Source organism: Cyclopterus lumpus, chromosome 20 (genome assembly GCF_009769545.1).
Source record: "Cyclopterus lumpus isolate fCycLum1 chromosome 20, fCycLum1.pri, whole genome shotgun sequence".
NCBI lineage: Eukaryota > Metazoa > Chordata > Actinopteri > Perciformes > Cyclopteridae > Cyclopterus > Cyclopterus lumpus.
The window spans coordinates 147,501-172,500 of record NC_046985.1 but is presented as its reverse complement, the minus strand read 5'-3'; the positions used below and the strand labels follow the sequence as shown (position 1 = coordinate 172,500).

At 48.2% G+C, this 25,000-nt stretch overlaps 1 protein-coding gene across 2 annotated transcripts; it reads right to left on the bottom strand.

Annotated features, from left to right (window-relative positions):
- Window positions 1-1,062: 1,062 nt before the first annotated feature.
- galnt11 (UDP-N-acetyl-alpha-D-galactosamine:polypeptide N-acetylgalactosaminyltransferase 11 (GalNAc-T11)) lies at window positions 1,063-24,741 on the bottom strand. Of its 2 annotated transcripts, none has more exons than XM_034560587.1 (12): window positions 24,579-24,741; window positions 13,097-13,350; window positions 8,213-8,336; window positions 6,626-6,792; window positions 6,257-6,382; window positions 5,626-5,875; window positions 5,345-5,462; window positions 4,974-5,126; window positions 4,672-4,887; window positions 4,216-4,320; window positions 2,065-2,202; window positions 1,063-1,919 (listed from the first exon to the last, which is right to left on the bottom strand). In XM_034560587.1, exons 2-12 carry the CDS (start codon window positions 13,317-13,319, stop codon window positions 1,788-1,790), a joined length of 1,752 nt encoding a protein of 583 aa, XP_034416478.1. In that variant the 5' UTR covers window positions 13,320-13,350; window positions 24,579-24,741; the 3' UTR covers window positions 1,063-1,787. The 2 variants fall into 2 exon arrangements, with proteins under 2 accessions (XP_034416478.1, XP_034416477.1); XM_034560586.1 differs by having other exon boundaries at window positions 13,097-13,353; window positions 24,579-24,735.
- Between the last annotated feature and the right edge of the window lie 259 nt (window positions 24,742-25,000).

Here is a 25,000-nt window from a genome sequence, read left to right as displayed (position 1 = left end):
TCAAGAGACTTATTCCCCACTTCGCCGACCTCGCACCGCCTCGGCGCACCGCCTCGGCGCTGAGTAACAGTCGGAACAGATTGAACTCATCTTGTTCTGCTTCATTTTGAAGCAGAACAAGCTAACAAGAACAAGCTAACCCTAACCCTAACCCTAGCCCTAGCTTTCATCTCATTTATATTGAATGGCAAGAACCCTAGAGTACGTATAGAGCTCCTACAGAGGCCTAAACTACAGGGAGGGCTTGCTCTTCCTAATCTTTGCTACTACTATTGGGCAACAAATGTTCAAAAAATTATCTATTGGCTTCATGCTCCAGATACGGACTGGTGTCACTATGAAGTTAGATCCTGGAGTTCAACATCTCTTACAGCTCTGGTCACTTCCAGTCTTCCAGTTTCTATTTTACATTTCACAAGCAACCCAATCATCACCAACATCCTCAAGATATGGTTACAATTTAGACAGAACTTTGGTTTGAATTATCTTCTTAACATTAGCCCTATATGCAAATACCACCTCTCAACCATCCAGCTAGATTGGATGCTGCATTATCTCTCTGGCAAAGAAAAGGCATCGTCAGATTTAAGGATATGCACATAAACTGGGTATTTGCCATCTTTGAGGATTTATCACACAAATGTAGTCTTCCTCGGTCCAGTTTATTTAGATATTTCAAGTCCGCCACTTCGTTAAGTGTCACGACCCCAACTTGCCAAACATCACTTGGGTGTCAGGCTTAGATGATGCTAGAACTTCCATCCAACTCAAAACGGCTCATTTCAAGAATGCATAACTGTGATCTCTTAAAAACTTACTGGTCTATGATCTTTAAAACACTTTGAGGCTCTTAATATTGATCTCCAACCCAATGCAGCTTCAGCTATATTTGGTGTCACAGACAGACAACGCCGTACAATAACAAAAAGCCATAAAAACATTTAAGGAACAAATTCTTCTCACCTGGGATCTGGTTCTGACATACTTGAGGGAACTCAAAACTATGCCCGATACCCCTTAGCAGTATTTCTTGGTCTAGTCCCTAAATTATGAGGCGCACAATAGACATTGTTTTTTTTATTCATGTATTCATTTGATAGGTCAGTTACGCGTCAACAGGTCAGTTAAATGTCAGTTACACGTCAGTTACACGTCAACAGGTCAGTTACACGTCAGTCACACGTCAACAGGTCAACACGTCAACAGGTCAGTTACACGTCAACACATCAGTCACATGTCAACAGGTCAGCAACAGGTCAACAGGTCAACAGGTGACTTTAGGATCCTTCAACATGTCTAGAGTCTCGTTCACTGAGGAATCTAGGATTTGTTGTACAAGCAGCAACATGTCCAGGTTGTAATAATCTTGGTGGTTTCATTGTCTTTGTGTCGTGGTCCACGGTGTACACTGGGTCCACCGCGTCTCACAGGGATTCTCATCGGTCTGACAGGACGTTCAGCAACTCTTCCTTCCACACAGAAATAAAAAACTCCTTCTGCAGGTTTCTGGAACCTGAACATAAAAAGACTCCAGGTACCTGCAGGACTCTGTGTGGACGTATTATTTCCAGGTCTGGTTGTTTTCAAGTCTCATCTGGAACTGAAACTAATACTTTTAAAAAGAGAGAAACATTAAAAACTAAATAAAATCTGATTATTCAGAAAAGTCGTCAAAAACACAAACAATCAAACGAGTGAAGACGAATATCTAAATCACAAAGTGTCCATAAAACCTGATTGTCTTTGAACAAACCGGTCTGTCCTTCAAATGGAGAGGCGGGTTAGGGTTAACCCTCCAGCTGCCACTGCTGTGCCGGAGAGGCGTCGCATATCGCCATGGACACGTAACCTTTGGGCCCGGTTGGCTGAGCAACGGAGAGACACTGACCCACCGAGACCTGGTAAAGACGGTTGGACTTCTGCAGGAGAGACAGACAGAGAGAGAGACGGTCATCATCTCTATACTCATCACATTACACACAGCCAATCAGAAAGTCATGGACGGGCCCAGAGACCCCTGTCAGCCAATCAGAGCACAGGATATATCGTGTGTTGGTGTCTCACCCCCTGGCTCCACTGCTGCGACCCCCCCGAACCGTGACACTTCATCAGTCTGGGGGGGTCAAAGGTCCTGACCTCAGACACATCGAGACACAGCAGACCTGCCAGGACCAGTTGACCCTCCTCATCGTAGGCCCAGTCCTACAGACAGACAGACGCATCAGTATGAACAGTTTCTCCCTTTGTCTCCCTCCTCCACCTCACCCGTCTCCCTCCTCCACCTCACCCGTCTCCCTCCTCCACCTCACCCGTCTCCCTCACCTGTCTCCCTCACCTGTCTCCCTCACCTGTCTCCCTCACCTGTCTCCATCCTCCACATCACCTGTCTCCCTCACCTGTCTCCCTCACCTGTCTCCATCCTCCACCTCACCTGTCTCCCTCACCTGTCTCCCTCACCTGTCTCCATCCTCCACCTCACCCGTCTCCCTCACCTGTCTCCCTCACCTGTCTCCCTCACCTGTCTCCCTCACCTGTCTCCATCCTCCACATCACCTGTCTCCCTCACCTGTCTCCCTCACCTGTCTCCATCCTCCACCTCACCTGTCTCCCTCACCTGTCTCCCTCACCTGTCTCCATCCTCCACCTCACCTGTCTCCCTCACCCGTCTCCCTCACCCGTCTCCATCCTCCACCTCACCCGTCTCCCTCACCTGTCTCCCTCACCTGTCTCCCTCACCTGTCTCCATCCTCCACATCACCTGTCTCCCTCACCTGTCTCCCTCACCTGTCTCCATCCTCCACATCACCTGTCTCCCTCACCTGTCTCCCTCACCTGTCTCCATCCTCCACATCACCTGTCTCCCTCACCTGTCTCCCTCACCTGTCTCCATCCTCCACATCACCCGTCTCCCTCACCCGTCTCCCTCACCCTCACCCGTCTCCTTCACCTGTCTCCATCCTCCACATCACCCGTCTCCCTCACCCGTCTCCCTCACCTGTCTCCATCCCGTCTCCCTCACCCGTCTCCATCCTCCACATCACCTGTCTCCCTCACCTGTCTCCATCCTCCACATCACCCGTCTCCCTCACCTGGTTCCCTCACCTGTCTCCATCCTCCACATCACCCGTCTCCCTCACCTGTCTCCATCCTCCACCTCACCCGTCTCCCTCACCTGTCTCCATCCTCCACATCACCCGTCTCCCTCACCTGTCTCCATCCTCCACCTCACCCGTCTCCCTCACCTGTCTCCATCCTCCACATCACCTGTCTCCCTCACCTGGTTCCCTCACCTGTCTCCATCCTCCACCTCACCTGTCTCCATTTTCCACATAACCCGTCTCCGTCCCCCACCTCACCTGTCTCCATTTTCCACATAACCCGTCTCCGTCCCCCACCTCACCTACCCATCTCCCTCATCTGGTTCCCTCACCTGTCTCCATCCTCCACCTCACCTGTCTCCCTCACCTGGTTCCCTCACCTGTCTCCATCCTCCACCTCACCCGTCTCCCTCACCTGTCTCCATCCTCCACCTCACCTGTCTCCCTCACCTGGTTCCCTCACCTGTCTCCATCCTCCACCTCACCCGTCTCCCTCACCTGTCTCCATCCTCCACATCACCTGTCTCCCTCACCTGTCTCCCTCACCTGTCTCCATTCTCCACCTCACCCGTCTCCCTCACCTGTCTCCATCCTCCACATCACCTGTCTCCCTCACCTGGTTCCCTCACCTGTCTCCATCCTCCACATCACCTGTCTCCCTCACCTGGTTCCCTCACCTGTCTCCATCCTCCACATCACCCGTCTCCCTCACCTGTCTCCATCCTCCACCTCACCCGTCTCCCTCACCTGTCTCCATCCTCCACATCACCTGTCTCCCTCACCTGGTTCCCTCACCTGTCTCCATCCTCCACCTCACCCGTCTCCCTCACCTGTCTCCATCCTCCACATCACCTGTCTCCCTCACCTGGTTCCCTCACCTGTCTCCATCCTCCACCTCACCCGTCTCCCTCACCTGTCTCCATCCTCCACATCACCTGTCTCCCTCACCTGGTTCCCTCACCTGTCTCCATCCTCCACCTCACCTGTCTCCATCCTCCACATAACCCGTCTCCGTCCCCCACCTCACCTAACCATCTCCCTCATCTGGTTCCCTCACCTGTCTCCATCCTCCACCTCACCTGTCTCGTTGGTTGTGTGTGGTCATGTGCTCACTCACCTGTTCAGGGTCTCGAGGGTCACATGGTCTCAGAACTACGACTCCGCCCTTCTGACTGGCTCGGCCCTGGGCCACCAGACAGCGCCCAGTTGCTAGGTTACGGAGCTGTGAACAAACAAAAAAAATGTATTTATATAGCACCTTTAAAAACAGGGTTTACAAAGTGCTCTATGGGAGTTTATTTTAAAGGTGAGATGTGTCGGATAAAGCAGGTGGAGTGAAGGGTACCAATAATGAAATGAACGCTAATTATATTTCACACTTTTACTGATAACAAACTGATGATGTCATAATAATAATAATAATAATAATGTGTCAGAAGTGTAAACACTGACTTCATGTGAGGAACTGGTGCCAATTGGTCCATCAGACCAGATCTGAGATCAGACTATAATAGGGTATGACATCATCAGTCATCATCTTGTATGTGTAAAGGTGAAGACGAGGGTCAGGTACCCGTCCTCTCTGCAGGACTTTGGGCCGTCTCAGGCCCTTGTTGACGAACAGCGGCTGCTGCTTGTTCCCGTTGGCGGGGGTCTGCATCTCGGGGTAGACCGTGTCCAGGTACCAGCGGAACGTGTGACACTGCAGCCGCTTCCTCAACGCCACGCGCTCACCGATGTCTCCGTAACTGCGGTCATGTAGATCTGGACGCAGGGACAGATACTGCTCCTGATTGGTCCACAGAGACACAGGAAGTGAAGTCAGAGGTCGTGTCAGGATCATGGCTCTGTGTGTGTGTGTGTGTGTGTGTATACCTTGTACTCGTCCATCCATACGTGCGCTAGACGCAGAGAATTGTGGGCCATGGTGTCCTGCCCCCCCGGCGAGCCGTAGGGTCGCCTCTTCCTGAAGATGTGACCGACTCTGGAGCAGGGGATGATGAGCAGCTGACCGCCACACATCCAGATCTGAGCGAGAGACACCAAGGCACACAGAGAGAGAGAGTCTGTCCCCTTCTTCGAATGGGTCAAACAGACCATCTAACATGTGAACCGGTGAGCTTTGGAGGTGCTTCTAGCTTTACTAACTAACTTCCAGTCCTTATGCTAAGCTAGTCTAACCACGTCTCCTGAACATTTCAGAAGGATGACACCTTCACTGACAGTGAGTAAAACAACGTTCTCACCCTGAAGGAGATCTCCAGGTTTTCCCCACCCCAGATGTCCATGCCGGCATCGTATTGGCCGAGCTCGTTAAAATACTTCCTGTTCATAGCGAATAGACCGCCTGCCATGGTGGGAGACCTAAGGGGGAGGAGAGGAGGTGCTGTATTACTTTACAGCACAAAAACCTGGAGGATGCTTACATATTAGTTATCGGCCTGATTTGGATAACCTGATCGGTTAGCTGGTTAATTGAAAGGTCGCCTGATTGGTCGGCTGGTCACAGGATTGGTCGGCTCGTTACCTGATTGGTCCAGTGACTCCCTCGGGCCCGTTGAGCTCAGCCGGGGGGACGGGGTCCCACTTAAAGTGCAGCCCCCAGTTGAAGCCCCCCCTGACGATGGGGGAGGGTGAGTAGGACAGCGTGTCGGCTGAGATGATGTCGATGACGGGGCAGACGACTGTGCGGCGGTCCTTCTGGATGGGAGCAAGCAGAGGCTGAAGCCACGCCTGGTTCACCTCGCAGTGACTGTCCAGGAAGACCAGCACCTCCCCTGGGCAAACACAGACAAGTGAGTCCAGGTACACTTTGTTAAAGTAGGAAGCAGGAAACATAAAGGTAATGTGTAGGCAGTAGGGATGTAGGATTTAAGGTTTTTGAATAAAAGGTAAAATGTGGTTCTTCAGTAAGGAATTTCTGTTATGTAATGAAGATATATGGATTAAGGATATGGGGACTAAGAATGCAATAATTAGTAGAAGTAAAAAGAATGTAAGGGTGTAGGAAACAGGAACACACAGATTAAAGATCAATGGATGAGGATAAGTAGGAAGAAGTATGCGTAAAGCGAGGATGTAGGGAATGAAAAGCTTAAGGATGGAGGGAACAAGATTACATGGGTTAAAAGTGTAGGAAGTAAGGCGGTAGGACATACCAGTAGCATGTGAGGCTCCTATCATGCGTCCTCTAATGAGTCCTTCTCGCTTCTGGTTCCTCACCAGTTTGACTTTCCCCTGCAGCTCCTCCTTGACGTACCGATCCAAGTTGTCCTTCAGCTCCTCTGAGTCAACACACTCAGAAATGTTAGAAACACCAACACAGGGATTCAATAATCCATTCATACACAATACTTATTATTAGGCACAGTCAGTGTTAGTTTGACTGGCAGTCTAACAAGGATTAAATAATCTAACACAACTACAGGGAAGTCCTGCTGCTGCTACACCAGGAAGATGTTAAAGAAAATGTTCAGACAAAATAATATGAAGTTCTTATTGAAACTTGAGTGTTTCCTGGGCGTTACCAAGCTCACTGTGGTCGTCCACCAGGATGATCTCGTGCAGGAGGTATGCCGGCGTACGGCCGAGCACACTGTGGACCGTCCTCAGCAGGGCCGAGAACGCCTCATTGAAGAAACAGATCACTACGCTGGCAGAAGGTAGAGCCAGAAAATAAACCTTATCCCGACACCTGCAAAGAGATTTTTAACCAGTTATCAATAACCAGTGGTTTGTTATCAATATTCAGTGGTTTATTGTCAGTACGCAGGGGTCTATCCTCAGTTATCAGGGGTCTATCCTCAGTAAGCAGGGGTCTATCCTCAGTAAGCAGGGGTCTATCCTCAGTAAGCAGTGGTCTATCCTCAGTTACCATGGGTCTATCCTCAGTTACCAGGGGTCTATCCTCAGTAAGCAGGGATCTATCCTCAGTAACCAGTGGTCTATCCTCAGTTACCATGGGTCTATCCTCAGTTACCAGGGGTATATCCTCAGTAAGCAGGGGTCTATCCTCAGTAAGCAGGGGTCTATCCTTATTAAGCAGGGGTCTATCCTCAGTTACCATGGGTATATCCTCAGTTACCATGGGTATATCCTCAGTTACCAGGGGTCTATCCTCAGTAAGCAGGGATCTATCCTCAGTAACCAGTGGTCTATCCTCAGTTACCATGGGTCTATCCTCAGTTACCATGGGTATATCCTCAGTAAACAGGGGTACATCCTCATTAACCAGGGGTCTATCCTCAGTAACCAGTGGTCTATCCTCAGTAACCAGTGGTATATCCTCAGTAAACAGGGGTCTATCCTCAGTAACCATGGGTATATCCTCAGTAAGCAGGGGTATATCCTCATTAACCAGGGGTCTATCCTCAGTAACCAGTGGTCTATCCTCAGTAACCAGTGGTATATCCTCAGTAAACAGGGGTCTATCCTCAGTAACCATGGGTATATCCTCAGTAAGCAGTGGTCTATCCTCATTAAACAGTGGTCTATCCTCAGTAACCAGTGGTCTATCCTCAGTAACCAGTGGTATATCCTCAGTAAACAGGGGTCTATCCTCAGTAAACAGGGGTCTATCCTCAGTAAACAGGGATATATCCTCAGTAAGCAGGGGTCTATCCTAATTAACCAGTGGTCTATCCTCATTAAACAGTGGTCTATCCTTATTAACCAGGGGTCTATCCTCAGTAACCAGTGGTATATCCTCATTAACCATGGGTATATCCTCATTAAGTGGTCTATCCTCAGTAACCAGGGGTATATCCTCAGTAAACAGGGGTATATCCTCAGTAACCAGGGGTCTATCCTCAGTAACCAGTGGTCAATCCTCAGTAACCAGTGGTCTATCCTCAGTAAGCAGGGGTCTATCCTCAGTAACCACTGGTCAATCCTCAGTAACCAGTGGTCTATCCTCAGTAAGCAGGGGTCTATCCTCAGTAACCACTGGTCAATCCTCAGTAACCAGTGGTCTATCCTCAGTAAACTCCAGGAACAAATGACACACAGATGCTTCCTCGCTGTCTGTGACCTCTCATCACACCTGTCCTCTGATTGGCTGGTAGCGATGTCAAACATAATGAACCCAGCTCTCCGTCCTCTGGTGTGCTTCTTACTTGGAGTCTCTGGTGTCGGGCAGCTCTCGGTGGTTTCCCAGTCTGGTGGAGATGAGGACGTTGAAGGCGTGGCGGTGGTAACCGCTGTCCCTCACCTCCTGGTCGGCTTCGTTAAATATCATCCCTGAGGACAAAGAGATGCACCATGTCATCAGGAGTAGGGCGGAGGAGAGGGGAGGCGTTTGTAACCGGGGGGAGGGGTACATGTCACTAGACACTAGAGAATGACACTAGAGATTTTCCCGATCTGATGTGAGGTCAAAGGTGTCGTATGTGTACAGATTGTAAAGCCCTCTGAGGCAAATTCGTAGTTTGTGATATTGCTATACAAAATCTGAATTTAATTGAATGTCACTTCCTCTGGGATATAGATGCTCGTAAAACGCGTAAGATGGTGTCATTAAACTAGAAAGGTGGGGTCATTAAACTAGAAAGGTGGGGTCATTAAACTAGAAGATGGTGTCATTAAACTTGAAAGGTGGTGTCATTAAACTTGAAAGATGGTGTCATTAAACTAGAAAGGTGGTGTCATTAAACTTGAAAGGTGGTGTCATTAAACTAGAAAGGTGGGGTCATTAAACTAGAAAGGTGGGGTCATTAAACTAGAAGATGGTGTCATTAAACTTGAAAGGTGGTGTCATTAAACTAGAAGATGGTGTCATTAAACTTGAAAGGTGGTGTCATTAAACTTGAAAGGTGGTGTCATTAAACTTGAAAGATGGTGTCATTAAACTTGAAAGATGGTGTCATTAAACTAGAAAGGTGGTGTCATTAAACTTGAAAGGTGGTGTCATTAAACTAGAAAGGTGGGGTCATTAAACTAGAAGATGGTGTCATTAAACTAGAAAGGTGGTGTCATTAAACTAGTAAGATGGTGTCATTAAACTAGAAAGGTGGGGTCATTAAACTAGAAAGGTGGTGTCATTAAACTAGAAAGGTGGGGTCATTAAACTAGAAAGGTGGGGTCATTAAACTAGAAAGGTGGTGTCATTAAACTAGAAAGGTGGGGTCATTAAACTAGAAAGGTGGGGTCATTAAACTAGAAGATGGTGTCATTAAACTTGAAAGGTGGTGTCATTAAACTTGAAAGGTGGTGTCATTAAACTTGAAAGATGGTGTCATTAAACTAGTAAGATGGTGTCATTAAACTAGAAAGGTGGGGTCATTAAACTAGTAAGATGGTGTCATTAAACTAGAAAGGTGGGGTCATTAAACTAGAAAGGTGGGGTCATTAAACTAGTAAGATGGTGTCATTAAACTAGAAAGGTGGTGTCATTAAACTAGAAGGTGGTGTCATTAAACTAGAAGGTGGTGTCATTAAACTAGAAAGGTGGGGTCATTAAACTAGAAAGGTGGTGTCATTAAACTAGAAAGGTGGGGTCATTAAACTTGAAAGGTGGTGTCATTAAACTAGAAAGGTGGGGTCATTAAACTAGAAAGGTGGGGTCATTAAACTTGAAAGGTGGTGTCATTAAACTAGAAAGGTGGGGTCATTAAACTAGAAAGGTGGTGTCATTAAACTAGAAAGGTGGGGTCATTAAACTTGAAAGGTGGTGTCATTAAACTAGAAAGGTGGGGTCATTAAACTAGAAAGGTGGGGTCATTAAACTAGAAAGGTGGGGTCATTAAACTAGAAAGGTGGTGTCATTAAACTAGAAAGGTGGGGTCATTAAACTTGAAAGGTGGTGTCATTAAACTAGAAAGGTGGGGTCATTAAACTAGAAGATGGTGTCATTAAACTTGAAAGGTGGTGTCATTAAACTAGAAAGGTGGTGTCATTAAACTAGAAAGGTGGGGTCATTAAACTAGAAAGGTGGGGTCATTAAACTAGAAAGGTGGGGTCATTAAACTAGAAGATGGTGTCATTAAACTAGAAAGGTGGTGTCATTAAACTAGTAAGATGGTGTCATTAAACTAGAAAGGTGGGGTCATTAAACTAGAAAGGTGGTGTCATTAAACTAGAAGGTGGTGTCATTAAACTAGTAAGATGGTGTCATTAAACTAGAAATGTGGGGTCATTAAACTAGTAAGATGGTGTCATTAAACTAGAAAGGTGGTGTCATTAAACTAGAAAGGTGGTGTCATTAAACTAGAAAGGTGGGGTCATTAAACTAGAAAGGTGGGGTCATTAAACTAGAAGATGGTGTCATTAAACTAGAAGGTGGTGTCATTAAACTAGTAAGATGGTGTCATTAAACTTGAAAGGTGGTGTCATTAAACTTGAAAGGTGGTGTCATTAAACTAGAAAGGTGGGGTCATTAAACTAATAAGATGGTGTCATTAAACTAGAAAGGTGGGGTCATTAAACTAGAAAGGTGGGGTCATTAAACTAGAAGGTGGTGTCATTAAACTAGAAGGTGGTGTCATTAAACTAGAAAGGTGGGGTCATTAAACTAGAAAGGTGGGGTCATTAAACTAGAAAGGTGGGGTCATTAAACTAGAAAGGTGGTGTCATTAAACTAGAAAGGTGGGGTCATTAAACTTGAAAGGTGGTGTCATTAAACTAGAAAGTGGTGTCATTAAACTAGTAAGATGGTGTCATTAAACTTGAAAGGTGGTGTCATTAAACTAGAAAGGTGGGGTCATTAAACTAGAAAGGTGGGGTCATTAAACTAGAAAGGTGGTGTCATTAAACTAGAAAGGTGGGGTCATTAAACTTGAAAGGTGGGGTCATTAAACTAGAAGATGGTGTCATTAAACTAGAAGGTGGTGTCATTAAACTAGTAAGATGGTGTCATTAAACTTGAAAGGTGGTGTCATTAAACTTGAAAGGTGGTGTCATTAAACTTGAAAGGTGGTGTCATTAAACTAGAAAGGTGGGGTCATTAAACTAGTAAGATGGTGTCATTAAACTAGAAAGGTGGGGTCATTAAACTAGAAGATGGTGTCATTAAACTAGAAAGGTGGTGTCATTAAACTAGTAAGATGGTGTCATTAAACTAGAAAGGTGGGGTCATTAAACTAGAAGGTGGTGTCATTAAACTAGAAAGGTGGGGTCATTAAACTAGAAAGGTGGTGTCATTAAACTAGAAGGTGGTGTCATTAAACTAGTAAGATGGTGTCATTAAACTAGAAATGTGGGGTCATTAAACTAGTAAGATGGTGTCATTAAACTAGAAAGGTGGTGTCATTAAACTAGAAAGGTGGGGTCATTAAACTAGAAAGGTGGGGTCATTAAACTAGAAAGGTGGGGTCATTAAACTAGAAGATGGTGGCATTAAACTAGAAGGTGGTGTCATTAAACTAGTAAGATGGTGTCATTAAACTAGAAATGTGGGGTCATTAAACTAGAAAGGTGGTGTCATTAAACTAGAAAGGTGGTGTCATTAAACTAGAAGATGGTGTCATTAAACTAGAAAGGTGGGGTCATTAAACTAGTAAGATGGTGTCATTAAACTAGAAAGGTGGGGTCATTAAACTAGAAGATGGTGTCATTAAACTTGAAAGGTGGGGTCATTAAACTTGAAAGGTGGTGTCATTAAACTAGAAAGGTGGTGTCATTAAACTAGTAAGATGGTGTCATTAAACTAGAAAGGTGGGGTCATTAAACTAGAAAGGTGGTGTCATTAAACTAGAAAGGTGGGGTCATTAAACTAGAAGGTGGTGTCATTAAACTAGAAAGGTGGGGTCATTAAACTAGAAAGGTGGTGTCATTAAACTAGAAAGGTGGTGTCATTAAACTAGAAAGGTGGGGTCATTAAACTAGAAGATGGTGTCATTAAACTAGAAGATGGTGTCATTAAACTAGAAAGGTGGGGTCATTAAACTAGAAAGGTGGGGTCATTAAACTAGAAGATGGTGTCATTAAACTTGAAAGGTGGGGTCATTAAACTTGAAAGGTGGTGTCATTAAACTAGTAAGATGGTGTCATTAAACTAGAAAGGTGGTGTCATTAAACTAGAAAGGTGGTGTCATTAAACTAGAAAGGTGGGGTCATTAAACTAGAAGGTGGTGTCATTAAACTAGAAAGGTGGGGTCATTAAACTAGAAGGTGGTGTCATTAAACTAGAAAGGTGGGGTAATTAAACTAGAAAGGTTGTGTCATTAAACTAGAAAGGTTGTGTCATTAAACTAGAAAGGTGGGGTCATTAAACTAGAAAGGTGGGGTCATTAAACTAGAAAGGTGGGGTCATTAAACTAGAAAGGTGGTGTCATTAAACTAGAAAGGTGGGGTCATTAAACTAGAAAGGTGGTGTCATTAAACTAGAAAGGTGGGGTCATTAAACTAGAAAGGTGGTGTCATTAAACTAGAAGGTGGTGTCATTAAACTAGAAAGGTGGGGTCATTAAACTAGAAAGGTGGGGTCATTAAACTAGAAAGGTGGTGTCATTAAACTAGAAGGTGGGGTCATTAAACTAGAAAGGTGGTGTCATTAAACTAGAAGGTGGTGTCATTAAACTAGAAAGGTGGTGTCATTAAACTAGAAAGGTGGTGTCATTAAACTAGAAAGGTGGGGTCATTAAACTAGAAGGTGGGGTCATTAAACTAGAAAGGTGGGGTCATTAAACTAGAAGGTGGTGTCATTAAACTAGAAAGGTGGTGTCATTAAACTAGAAAGGTGGTGTCATTAAACTAGAAAGGTGGGGTCATTAAACTAGAAGGTGGGGTCATTAAACTAGAAAGGTGGTGTCATTAAACTAGAAAGGTGGTGTCATTAAACTAGAAGGTGGGGTCATTAAACTAGAAAGGTGGTGTCATTAAACTAGAAAGGTGGTGTCATAAAAGTTGCACGCTCCGTCCATATGGGGTCTCTATAAGTCATGAACCGGTTGGAGATCGTGTCCCAGTTCTTGTGAATTATTTGCCGCGAGTCTATTGTGATTGTTGCTCATCACATTTCAGTTATCATCATCATCATCATCATCATCTCACTCAGATACTCACCCATCTCTGGCGACTGCTCCAATCCCTCATTGGCCAGCAGAGGACGAAGCTCCGCCCTCTGGTTGGCCGGCCCCTTGGTGATTGGCTGGCTGCGGTGCCGCAAGGGAGTCCTGCCACGGCCTGGCTCCGCCCCCAGAGAGAAGTAGAGGAAGAGGAGGACGGACCAGGTCACCGAGGTGACGAGGCAGCCGTAACAGAAGTACCTCAGCGTTACACTGGCCATGGTGGCCAAGTGGGCATCGCCTTACATCACACTGCTGAGAGAGGGAGGGGTTAAAGAACAAAGGACTCTGATTGGCCCAGCAACTGTGATATTCGTTGGGATCCCCACAACTCCAATGTCGGCCTCACGACCCTAATGTTGGTCCCACGACCCCAACGTCGACCCCACAACCCTAATGTTAGTCTCACAACTCCAATGTCGGCCTCACGACCCTAATGTTAGTCCCACGACCCCAACGTCGACCCCACGACCCTAATGTTAGTACGATGACACAGTCGACCCCACGACCCTAATGTTAGTACGATGACACAGTCGACCCCACGACCCTAATGTTAGTACGATGACACCGTCGACCCCACGACCCTAATGTTAGTACGATGACACCGTCGACCCCACGACCCTAATGTTAGTACGATGACACCGTCGACCCCACGACCCTAATGTTAGTCCGATGACACCGTCGACCCCACGACCCTAATGTTAGTCCGATGACACCGTCGACCTCACGACCCTAATGTTAGTCCGATGACACCGTCGACGTCACGACCCTAATGTTAGTCCGATGACACAGTCGACCCCACGACCCTAATGTTAGTACGATGACACCGTCGACGCCACGACCCTAATGTTAGTCCGATGACACCGTCGACCTCACGACCCTAATGTTAGTACGATGACACAGTCGACCCCACGACCCTAATGTTAGTACGATGACACAGTCGACCCCACGACCCTAATGTTAGTACGATGACACAGTCGACCCCACGACCCTAATGTTAATACGATGACACCGTCGACCTCACGACCCTAATGTTAGTCCGATGACACCGTCGACCTCACGACCCTAATGTTAGTACGATGACACAGTCGACCTCACGACCCTAATGTTAGTACGATGACACCGTCGACCCCACGACCCTAATGTTAGTACGATGACAGTCGACCTCACGACCCTAATGTTAGTACGATGACAGTCGACCCCACGACCCTAATGTTAGTACGATGACAGTCGACCCCACGACCCTAATGTTAGTACGATGACACAGTCGACCCCACGACCCTAATGTTAGTACGATGACACCGTCGACCCCACGACCCTAATGTTAGTACGATGACACAGTCGACCCCACGACCCTAATGTTAGTACGATGACAGTCGACCCCACGACCCTAATGTTAGTACGATGACAGTCGACCCCACGACCCTAATGTTAGTACGATGACAGTCGACCCCACGACCCTAATGTTAGTACGATGACACAGTCGACCCCACGACCCTAATGTTAGTACGATGACACAGTCGACCCCACGACCCTAATGTTAGTACGATGACACAGTCGACCCCACGACCCTAATGTTAGTCCGATGACACAGTCGACCCCACGACCCTAATGTTAGTACGATGACACAGTCGACCCCACGACCCTAATGTTAGTCCGATGACACAGTCGACCCCACGACCCTAATGTTAGTACGATGACACAGTCGACCCCACGACCCTAATGTTAGTACGATGACACAGTCGACCCCACGACCCTAATGTTAGTCCGATGACAGTCGACCCCACGACCCTAATGTTAGTACGATGACAGTCGACCTCACGACCCTAATGTTAGTCCGATGACACCGTCGACCTCACGACCCTAATGTTAGTACGATGACAGTCGACCCCACGACCCTAATGTTAGTCCGATGACAGTCGACCCCACGACCCTAATGTTAGTACGATGACAGTCGACCTCACGACCCTAATGTTAGTCCGATGACAGTCGACCCCACGACCCTAATGTTAGTACGATGACAGTCGACCCCACGACCCTAATGTTAGTCCGATGACAGTCGACCCCACGACCCTAATGTTAGTACGATGACAGTCGACCCCACGACCCTAATGTTAGTCCGATGACAGTCGACCCCACGACCCTAATGTTAGTACGATGACAGTCGACCCCACGACCCTAATGTTAGTACGATGACAGTCGACCCCACGACCCTAATGTTAGTACGATGACACAGTCGACCCCACGACCCTAATGTTAGTACGATGACAGTCGACCCCACGACCCTAATGTTAGCCCGATGACACAGTCGACCTCACGACCCTAATGTTAGTACGATGACACAGTCGACCTCACGACCCTAATGTTAGTACGATGACACAGTCGACCCCACGACCCTAATGTTAGTACGATGACACAGTCGACCCCGCGACCCTAATGTTAGTACGATGACAGTCGACCCCACGACCCTAATGTTAGTACGATGACACCGTCGACCCCACGACCCTAATGTTAGTACGATGACACCGTCGACCCCACGACCCTAATGTTAGTCCGATGACACCGTCGACCTCACGACCCTAATGTTAGTCCGATGACACCGTCGACCCCACGACCCTAATGTTAGTCCGATGACACCGTCGACCCCACGACCCTAATGTTAGTACGATGACACCGTCGACCCCACGACCCTAATGTTAGTCCGATGACACCGTCGACCCCACGACCCTAATGTTAGTCCGATGACACCGTCGACCCCACGACCCTAATGTTAGTCCGATGACACCGTCGACCTCACGACCCTAATGTTAGTACGATGACACAGTCGACCCCACGACCCTAATGTTAGTACGATGACACAGTCGACCCCACGACCCTAATGTTAGTCCGATGACACCGTCGACCCCACGACCCTAATGTTAGTCCGATGACACCGTCGACCTCACGACCCTAATGTTAGTCCGATGACACAGTCGACCCCACGACCCTAATGTTAGTACGATGACAGTCGACCCCACGACCCTAATGTTAGTACGATGACACAGTCGACCCCACGACCCTAATGTTAGTACGATGACAGTCGACCCCACGACCCTAATGTTAGTACGATGACACAGTCGACCCCACGACCCTAATGTTAGTACGATGACACAGTCGACCCCACGACCCTAATGTTAGTACGATGACACAGTCGACCCCACGACCCTAATGTTAGTACGATGACACAGTCGACCCCATGACCCTAATGTTAGTCCGATGACACAGTCGACCCCACGACCCTAATGTTAGTACGATGACAGTCGACCCCACGACCCTAATGTTAGTACGATGACAGTCGACCCCACGACCCTAATGTTAGTACGATGACAGTCGACCCCACGACCCTAATGTTAGTACGATGACACAGTCGACCCCACGACCCTAATGTTAGTACGATGACACAGTCGACCCCACGACCCTAATGTTAGTACGATGACACAGTCGACCCCACGACCCTAATGTTAGTCCGATGACACAGTCGACCCCACGACCCTAATGTTAGTACGATGACACAGTCGACCCCACGACCCTAATGTTAGTCCGATGACAGTCGACCCCACGACCCTAATGTTAGTACGATGACACAGTCGACCCCACGACCCTAATGTTAGTACGATGACACAGTCGACCCCACGACCCTAATGTTAGTCCGATGACAGTCGACCCCACGACCCTAATGTTAGTACGATGACAGTCGACCCCACGACCCTAATGTTAGTACGATGACAGTCGACCCCACGACCCTAATGTTAGTACGATGACACAGTCGACCCCACGACCCTAATGTTAGTACGATGACAGTCGACCCCACGACCCTAATGTTAGCCCGATGACACAGTCGACCTCACGACCCTAATGTTAGTACGATGACACAGTCGACCTCACGACCCTAATGTTAGTACGATGACACAGTCGACCCCACGACCCTAATGTTAGTACGATGACACAGTCGACCCCGCGACCCTAATGTTAGTACGATGACAGTCGACCCCACGACCCTAATGTTAGTACGATGACACCGTCGACCCCACGACCCTAATGTTAGTACGATGACACCGTCGACCCCACGACCCTAATGTTAGTCCGATGACACCGTCGACCTCACGACCCTAATGTTAGTCCGATGACACCGTCGACCCCACGACCCTAATGTTAGTCCGATGACACCGTCGACCCCACGACCCTAATGTTAGTACGATGACACCGTCGACCCCACGACCCTAATGTTAGTCCGATGACACCGTCGACCCCACGACCCTAATGTTAGTCCGATGACACCGTCGACCCCACGACCCTAATGTTAGTCCGATGACACCGTCGACCTCACGACCCTAATGTTAGTACGATGACACCGTCGACCCCACGACCCTAATGTTAGTACGATGACACAGTCGACCCCACGACCCTAATGTTAGTCCGATGACACCGTCGACCCCACGACCCTAATGTTAGTCCGATGACACCGTCGACCTCACGACCCTAATGTTAGTCCGATGACACCGTCGACCTCACGACCCTAATGTTAGTCCGATGACACAGTCGACCCCACGACCCTAATGTTAGTACGATGACACCGTCGACCCCACGACCCTAATGTTAGTACGATGACAGTCGACCCCACGACCCTAATGTTAGTACGATGACACAGTCGACCCCACGACCCTAATGTTAGTACGATGACAGTCGACCCCACGACCCTAATGTTAGTACGATGACACAGTCGACCCCACGACCCTAATGTTAGTACGATGACACAGTCGACCCCACGACCCTAATGTTAGTACGATGACACAGTCGACCCCATGACCCTAATGTTAGTCCGATGACACAGTCGACCCCACGACCCTAATGTTAGTACGATGACACAGTCGACCCCACGACCCTAATGTTAGTCCGATGACACCGTCGACCCCACGACCCTAATGTTAGTACGATGACACCGTCGACCCCACGACCCTAATGTTAGTACGATGACACAGTCGACCTCACGACCCTAATGTTAGTACGATGACACAGTCGACCCCACGACCCTAATGTTAGTACGATGACACAGTCGACCTCACGACCCTAATGTTAGTACGATGACACAGTCGACCCCACGACCCTAATGTTAGTACGATGACACAGTCGACCCCGCGACCCTAATGTTAGTACGATGACAGTCGACCCCACGACCCTAATGTTAGTACGATGACAGTCGACCCCACGACCCTAATGTTAGCCCGATGACACAGTCGACCTCACGACCCTAATGTTAGTACGATGACACAGTCGACCCCACGACCCTAATGTTAGTACGATGACACAGTCGACCCCACGACCCTAATGTTAGTACGATGACACAGTCGACCCCACGACCCTAATGTTAGTCCGATGACAGTCGACCCCACGACCCTAATGTTAGCCCGATGACACAGTCGACCTCACGACCCTAATGTTAGTACGATGACACAGTCGACCCCACGACCCTAATGTTAGTACGATGACACAGTCGACCCCACGACCCTAATGTTAGTCCGATGACAGTCGACCCCACGACCCTAATGTTAGTACGATGACAGTCGACCCCACGACCCTAATGTTAGTACGATGACAGTCGACCCCACGACCCTAATGTTAGTACGATGACACAGTCGACCTCACGACCCTAATGTTAGTACGATGACACAGTCGACCTCACGACCCTAATGTTAGTACGATGACACAGTCGACCTCACGACCCTAATGTTAGTACGATGACACAGTCGACCCCACGACCCTAATGTTAGTACGATGACAGTCGACCCCACGACCCTAATGTTAGTACGATGACACCGTCGACCCCACGACCCTAATGTTAGTACGATGACACCGTCGACCCCACGACCCTAATGTTAGTCCGATGACACCGTCGACCTCACGACCCTAATGTTAGTCCGATGACACCGTCGACCCCACGACCCTAATGTTAGTCCGATGACACCGTCGACCCCACGACCCTAATGTTAGTACGATGACACCGTCGACCCCACGACCCTAATGTTAGTCCGATGACACCGTCGACCCCACGACCCTAATGTTAGTCCGATGACACCGTCGACCCCACGACCCTAATGTTAGTCCGATGACACCGTCGACCCCACGACCCTAATGTTAGTCCGATGACACCGTCGACCTCACGACCCTAATGTTAGTACGATGACACCGTCGACCCCACGACCCTAATGTTAGTACGATGACACAGTCGACCCCACGACCCTAATGTTAGTCCGATGACACCGTCGACCCCACGACCCTAATGTTAGTCCGATGACACCGTCGACCTCACGACCCTAATGTTAGTCCGATGACACAGTCGACCCCATGACCCTAATGTTAGTACGATGACACCGTCGACCCCACGACCCTAATGTTAGTACGATGACAGTCGACCCCACGACCCTAATGTTAGTACGATGACACAGTCGACCCCACGACCCTAATGTTAGTACGATGACAGTCGACCCCACGACCCTAATGTTAGTACGATGACACAGTCGACCCCACGACCCTAATGTTAGTACGATGACAGTCGACCCCACGACCCTAATGTTAGTCCGATGACAGTCGACCCCACGACCCTAATGTTAGTACGATGACAGTCGACCCCACGACCCTAATGTTAGTACGATGACAGTCGACCCCACGACCCTAATGTTAGTACGATGACACAGTCGACCTCACGACCCTAATGTTAGTACGATGACACAGTCGACCTCACGACCCTAATGTTAGTACGATGACACAGTCGACCTCACGACCCTAATGTTAGTACGATGACACAGTCGACCCCACGACCCTAATGTTAGTACGATGACAGTCGACCCCACGACCCTAATGTTAGTACGATGACACCGTCGACCCCACGACCCTAATGTTAGTACGATGACACCGTCGACCCCACGACCCTAATGTTAGTCCGATGACACCGTCGACCTCACGACCCTAATGTTAGTCCGATGACACCGTCGACCCCACGACCCTAATGTTAGTCCGATGACACCGTCGACCCCACGACCCTAATGTTAGTACGATGACACCGTCGACCCCACGACCCTAATGTTAGTCCGATGACACCGTCGACCCCACGACCCTAATGTTAGTCCGATGACACCGTCGACCCCACGACCCTAATGTTAGTCCGATGACACCGTCGACCCCACGACCCTAATGTTAGTCCGATGACACAGTCGACCTCACGACCCTAATGTTAGTACGATGACACCGTCGACCCCACGACCCTAATGTTAGTACGATGACACAGTCGACCCCACGACCCTAATGTTAGTCCGATGACACCGTCGACCCCACGACCCTAATGTTAGTCCGATGACACCGTCGACCTCACGACCCTAATGTTAGTCCGATGACACAGTCGACCCCATGACCCTAATGTTAGTACGATGACACCGTCGACCCCACGACCCTAATGTTAGTACGATGACAGTCGACCCCACGACCCTAATGTTAGTACGATGACACAGTCGACCCCACGACCCTAATGTTAGTACGATGACAGTCGACCCCACGACCCTAATGTTAGTACGATGACACAGTCGACCCCACGACCCTAATGTTAGTACGATGACACAGTCGACCCCACGACCCTAATGTTAGTACGATGACACAGTCGACCCCATGACCTTAATGTTAGTCCGATGACACAGTCGACCCCACGACCCTAATGTTAGTACGATGACACAGTCGACCCCACGACCCTAATGTTAGTCCGATGACACCGTCGACCCCACGACCCTAATGTTAGTACGATGACACCGTCGACCCCACGACCCTAATGTTAGTACGATGACACAGTCGACCTCACGACCCTAATGTTAGTACGATGACAGAGTCGACCCCACGACCCTAATGTTAGTACGATGACACAGTCGACCCCGCGACCCTAATGTTAGTACGATGACAGTCGACCCCACGACCCTAATGTTAGTACGATGACAGTCGACCCCACGACCCTAATGTTAGCCCGATGACACAGTCGACCTCACGACCCTAATGTTAGTACGATGACACAGTCGACCCCACGACCCTAATGTTAGTACGATGACACCGTCGACCCCGCGACCCTAATGTTAGTACGATGACAGTCGACCCCACGACCCTAATGTTAGTACGATGACACAGTCGACCCCACGACCCTAATGTTAGTACGATGACACCGTCGACCCCACGACCCTAATGTTAGTACGATGACACCATCGACCCCACGACCCTAATGTTAGTACGATGACACCGTCGACCCCACGACCCTAATGTTAGTACGATGACACCGTCGACCCCACGACCCTAATGTTAGTACGATGACACCGTCGACCCCACGACCCTAATGTTAGTACGATGACACCGTCGACCCCGCGACCCTAATGTTAGTACGATGACACAGTCGACCCCACGACCCTAATGTTAGTACGATGACACAGTCGACCTCACGACCCTAATGTTAGTACGATGACACAGTCGACCTCACGACCCTAATGTTAGTACGATGACACCGTCGACCCCACGACCCTAATGTTAGTACGATGACACCGTCGACCCCACGACCCTAATGTTAGTACGATGACACCGTCGACCCCACGACCCTAATGTTAGTACGATGACACAGTCGACCTCACGACCCTAATGTTAGTACGATGACACAGTCGATCCCACGACCCTAATGTTAGTACGATGACACCGTCGACCCCACGACCCTAATGTTAGTACGATGACACCGTCGACCCCACGACCCTAATGTTAGTACGATGACACCGTCGACCCCACGACCCTAATGTTAGTACGATGACACAGTCGACCTCACGACCCTAATGTTAGTACGATGACACCGTCGACCCCACGACCCTAATGTTAGTCCGATGACACCGTCGACCCCACGACCCTAATGTTAGCCCGATGACACAGTCGACCTCACGACCCTAATGTTAGTACGATGACACCGTCGACCCCACGACCCTAATGTTAGTACGATGACACCGTCGACCCCACGACCCTAATGTTAGTACGATGACACAGTCGACCCCACGACCCTAATGTTAGTCCGATGACACAGTCGACCTCACGACCCTAATGTTAGTACGATGACACAGTCGACCCCACGACCCTAATGTTAGTACGATGACACCGTCGACCTCACGACCCTAATGTTAGTCCGATGACACAGTCGACCTCACGACCCTAATGTTAGTACGATGACACCGTCGACCCCACGACCCTAATGTTAGTACGATGACACAGTCGACCCCACGACCCTAATGTTAGTCCGATGACACAGTCGACCTCACGACCCTAATGTTAGTACGATGACACAGTCGACCCCACGACCCTAATGTTAGTCCGATGACACAGTCGACCTCACGACCCTAATGTTAGTACGATGACACCGTCGACCCCACGACCCTAATGTTAGTACGATGACACCGTCGACCTCACGACCCTAATGTTAGTCCGATGACACAGTCGACCTCACGACCCTAATGTTAGTACGATGACAGTCGACCCCACGACCCTAATGTTAGTACGATGACACAGTCGACCTCACGACCCTAATGTTAGTACGATGACAGTCGACCCCACGACCCTAATGTTAGCCCGATGACACAGTCGACCTCACGACCCTAATGTTAGTACGATGACACCGTCGACCCCGTGACCCTAATGTTAGTACGATGACACAGTCGACCTCACGACCCTAATGTTAGTACGATGACAGTCGACCCCACGACCCTAATGTTAGTACGATGACACAGTCGACCTCACGACCCTAATGTTAGTACGATGACACCGTCGACCCCGTGACCCTAATGTTAGTACGATGACACCGTCGACCCCGTGACCCTAATGTTAGCCCCGTGACCCTAATGTTAGCCCCGTGACCCTAATGTTAGTCCCACGTAGGGTTGCAAAGGTGCGGAAAGTTTCTGGGAAAAAAATGTGCCTACGTTTTTTTGCAAAAACATATAACAGGGAACTTAAATGTAGTTGAGAACAAGACTATGCACGCCGAGCTCAGCTGGTCCCTGAATGCAGCTGGTTGGGAACATTGTCTGACAGAAACATGAACGTCTTTGTCATCAGTGTTGTCTGAATGTTTCAGCCCTATGCCTGGCAAGTGTGAGAGCGCCGAGTGGCGTAGAGGCCAAGAGCGGTATTGCAGACAGATAGAGATTTAAATTATAGCTCCCAACATATTGAAAAAAATAACTGAACTAGTTCATTTTTTGGAGCTGTGAACTTAGTTCAACATTTTGAATTATGAACTATGAACTGAACTAGTTCATTTTAAAATGTGTGAACTATGAACTGAACTAGTTCAGAAAGTAAACTTTCCCAACACTGTTTGTCATATAGCATATTGATTACTTGGTAAACTGAAGCCATGTTCATTTTAATACCAAGTTTATTTGTATACAGTAGACTAACTTTACAGCAGTGAGGAGGACGTTGATGAGGTCCAGGAAGAAAACATTTAGACCTGAAAGGATTCAGGGAAAAACACCCCAAAAACAATATGGGTTGGGGGGTGGTGATCATAGGGAACCTTTTTTATTCAACGTTCATGTTTTTGTTGTTTGATGAAAGAATAAAGTTCTACTCACAAAAAAGTAAAAAGTCATTTTTAAAAGTTCTATTATAAATGTTTGCATGCATGTCTGCTTATGACAAGGTACATACAGTTAAATTACCCCAACATTTCCTGTTTATTCCTGTTGAAAGTTTCCAACTTTGAATATTCCCGGAATTTTGCAACCCTGGTCCCGCGACCCTAATGTTAGCCACGTGACACCCAAAGTCGGCTCATAAATCAAAGAATAACGACATTTCCTTGTGGTGAATATAATAATAATCCTATTTCCATACATTTATGTTGAGTATATCTTATTTTGAAAACCGGATCACACCTGTATCCTGTTAGCTCTCCTTTCTCTTAATACACCTTCAGAGGACTTTACCTGTCCCACAGATGTTATGGTTATAATGTTATATAAATGACTCATAATATGAAAAGGGTAAAGCATTACTAATAACAGCAGCTTGATCTCAAAGAGTTTAACATGAATGTCAGAGTTCACTCGATCCTGATCTCGATTTGTGAAAGATGTCCACTGATGTAACACCTGAGCAGGTGAGTGAAGCAGGAGGCACGAGGACGGCACGAGGACAGCCCAGACCTGTCCTCGTGCCTCCTGCTTCACTCACCTGACGCAGAACTCCATTTTAAGGTTCCCTTCTACAACAGACCTTTTAGAATGAAAGCACCTGTCGTGCAGGTCACGTGACCGGACCGGAGATCTCGGGGAATTTAAAAACTAGAGATTATCGGTTTGAATTTAATAACAAGCACAATGAGAACAGAATGTCCGATAATGGAACCACCAGACGAAACACGGCTCTAATTAACTACTCACGGAGCATCAGCGGTTTGCTCAGCGGCACCACGGCAGCTGGAGTCGGGCTGCAGGTCCGGAGGCGCCGCGGCTTAAAGGAGCAGGATTCCCGGTGGAGTTCTGAACAGAGCAGCCGGATATAAACACACCGTTATCCCGTCAGGGTCCGCAGCGTCATCATGACACGTCACTTCCGTTTACGAATTTTCACAACAAAAGGAAAAGCCTTCAGGTCAAAACGTTTCAAAATAAAACCAGACATGAGGACGGATCCCTGAACGTCCCGATAGGTAAACAGTTACACCGATCAGAAACCAGTGATGATCAATAAGCTGTTTACTTAAACTTCGAAAAACATTAAAACAATAAATACGTTGATATATTTAAAGTATCGATGCAGATCTGAGTCAGTAGACACACACAACTAAGACAGACAAACGGTC

Coding starts and splice junctions, on each gene's coding strand:
- galnt11 (XM_034560587.1), bottom strand. CDS start 13,319: ATGGCCAGTGTAACGCTGAGGTACTTCTGTTACGGCTGCCTCGTCACC. Junction 6,383..6,625: donor GGACGACCACAGTGAGCTTG/GTAACGCCCAGG, acceptor GTGTTGACTCAG/AGGAGCTGAAGGACAACTTG. Junction 5,876..6,256: donor AGGAGCCTCACATGCTACTG/GTATGTCCTACC, acceptor GTGTTTGCCCAG/GGGAGGTGCTGGTCTTCCTG.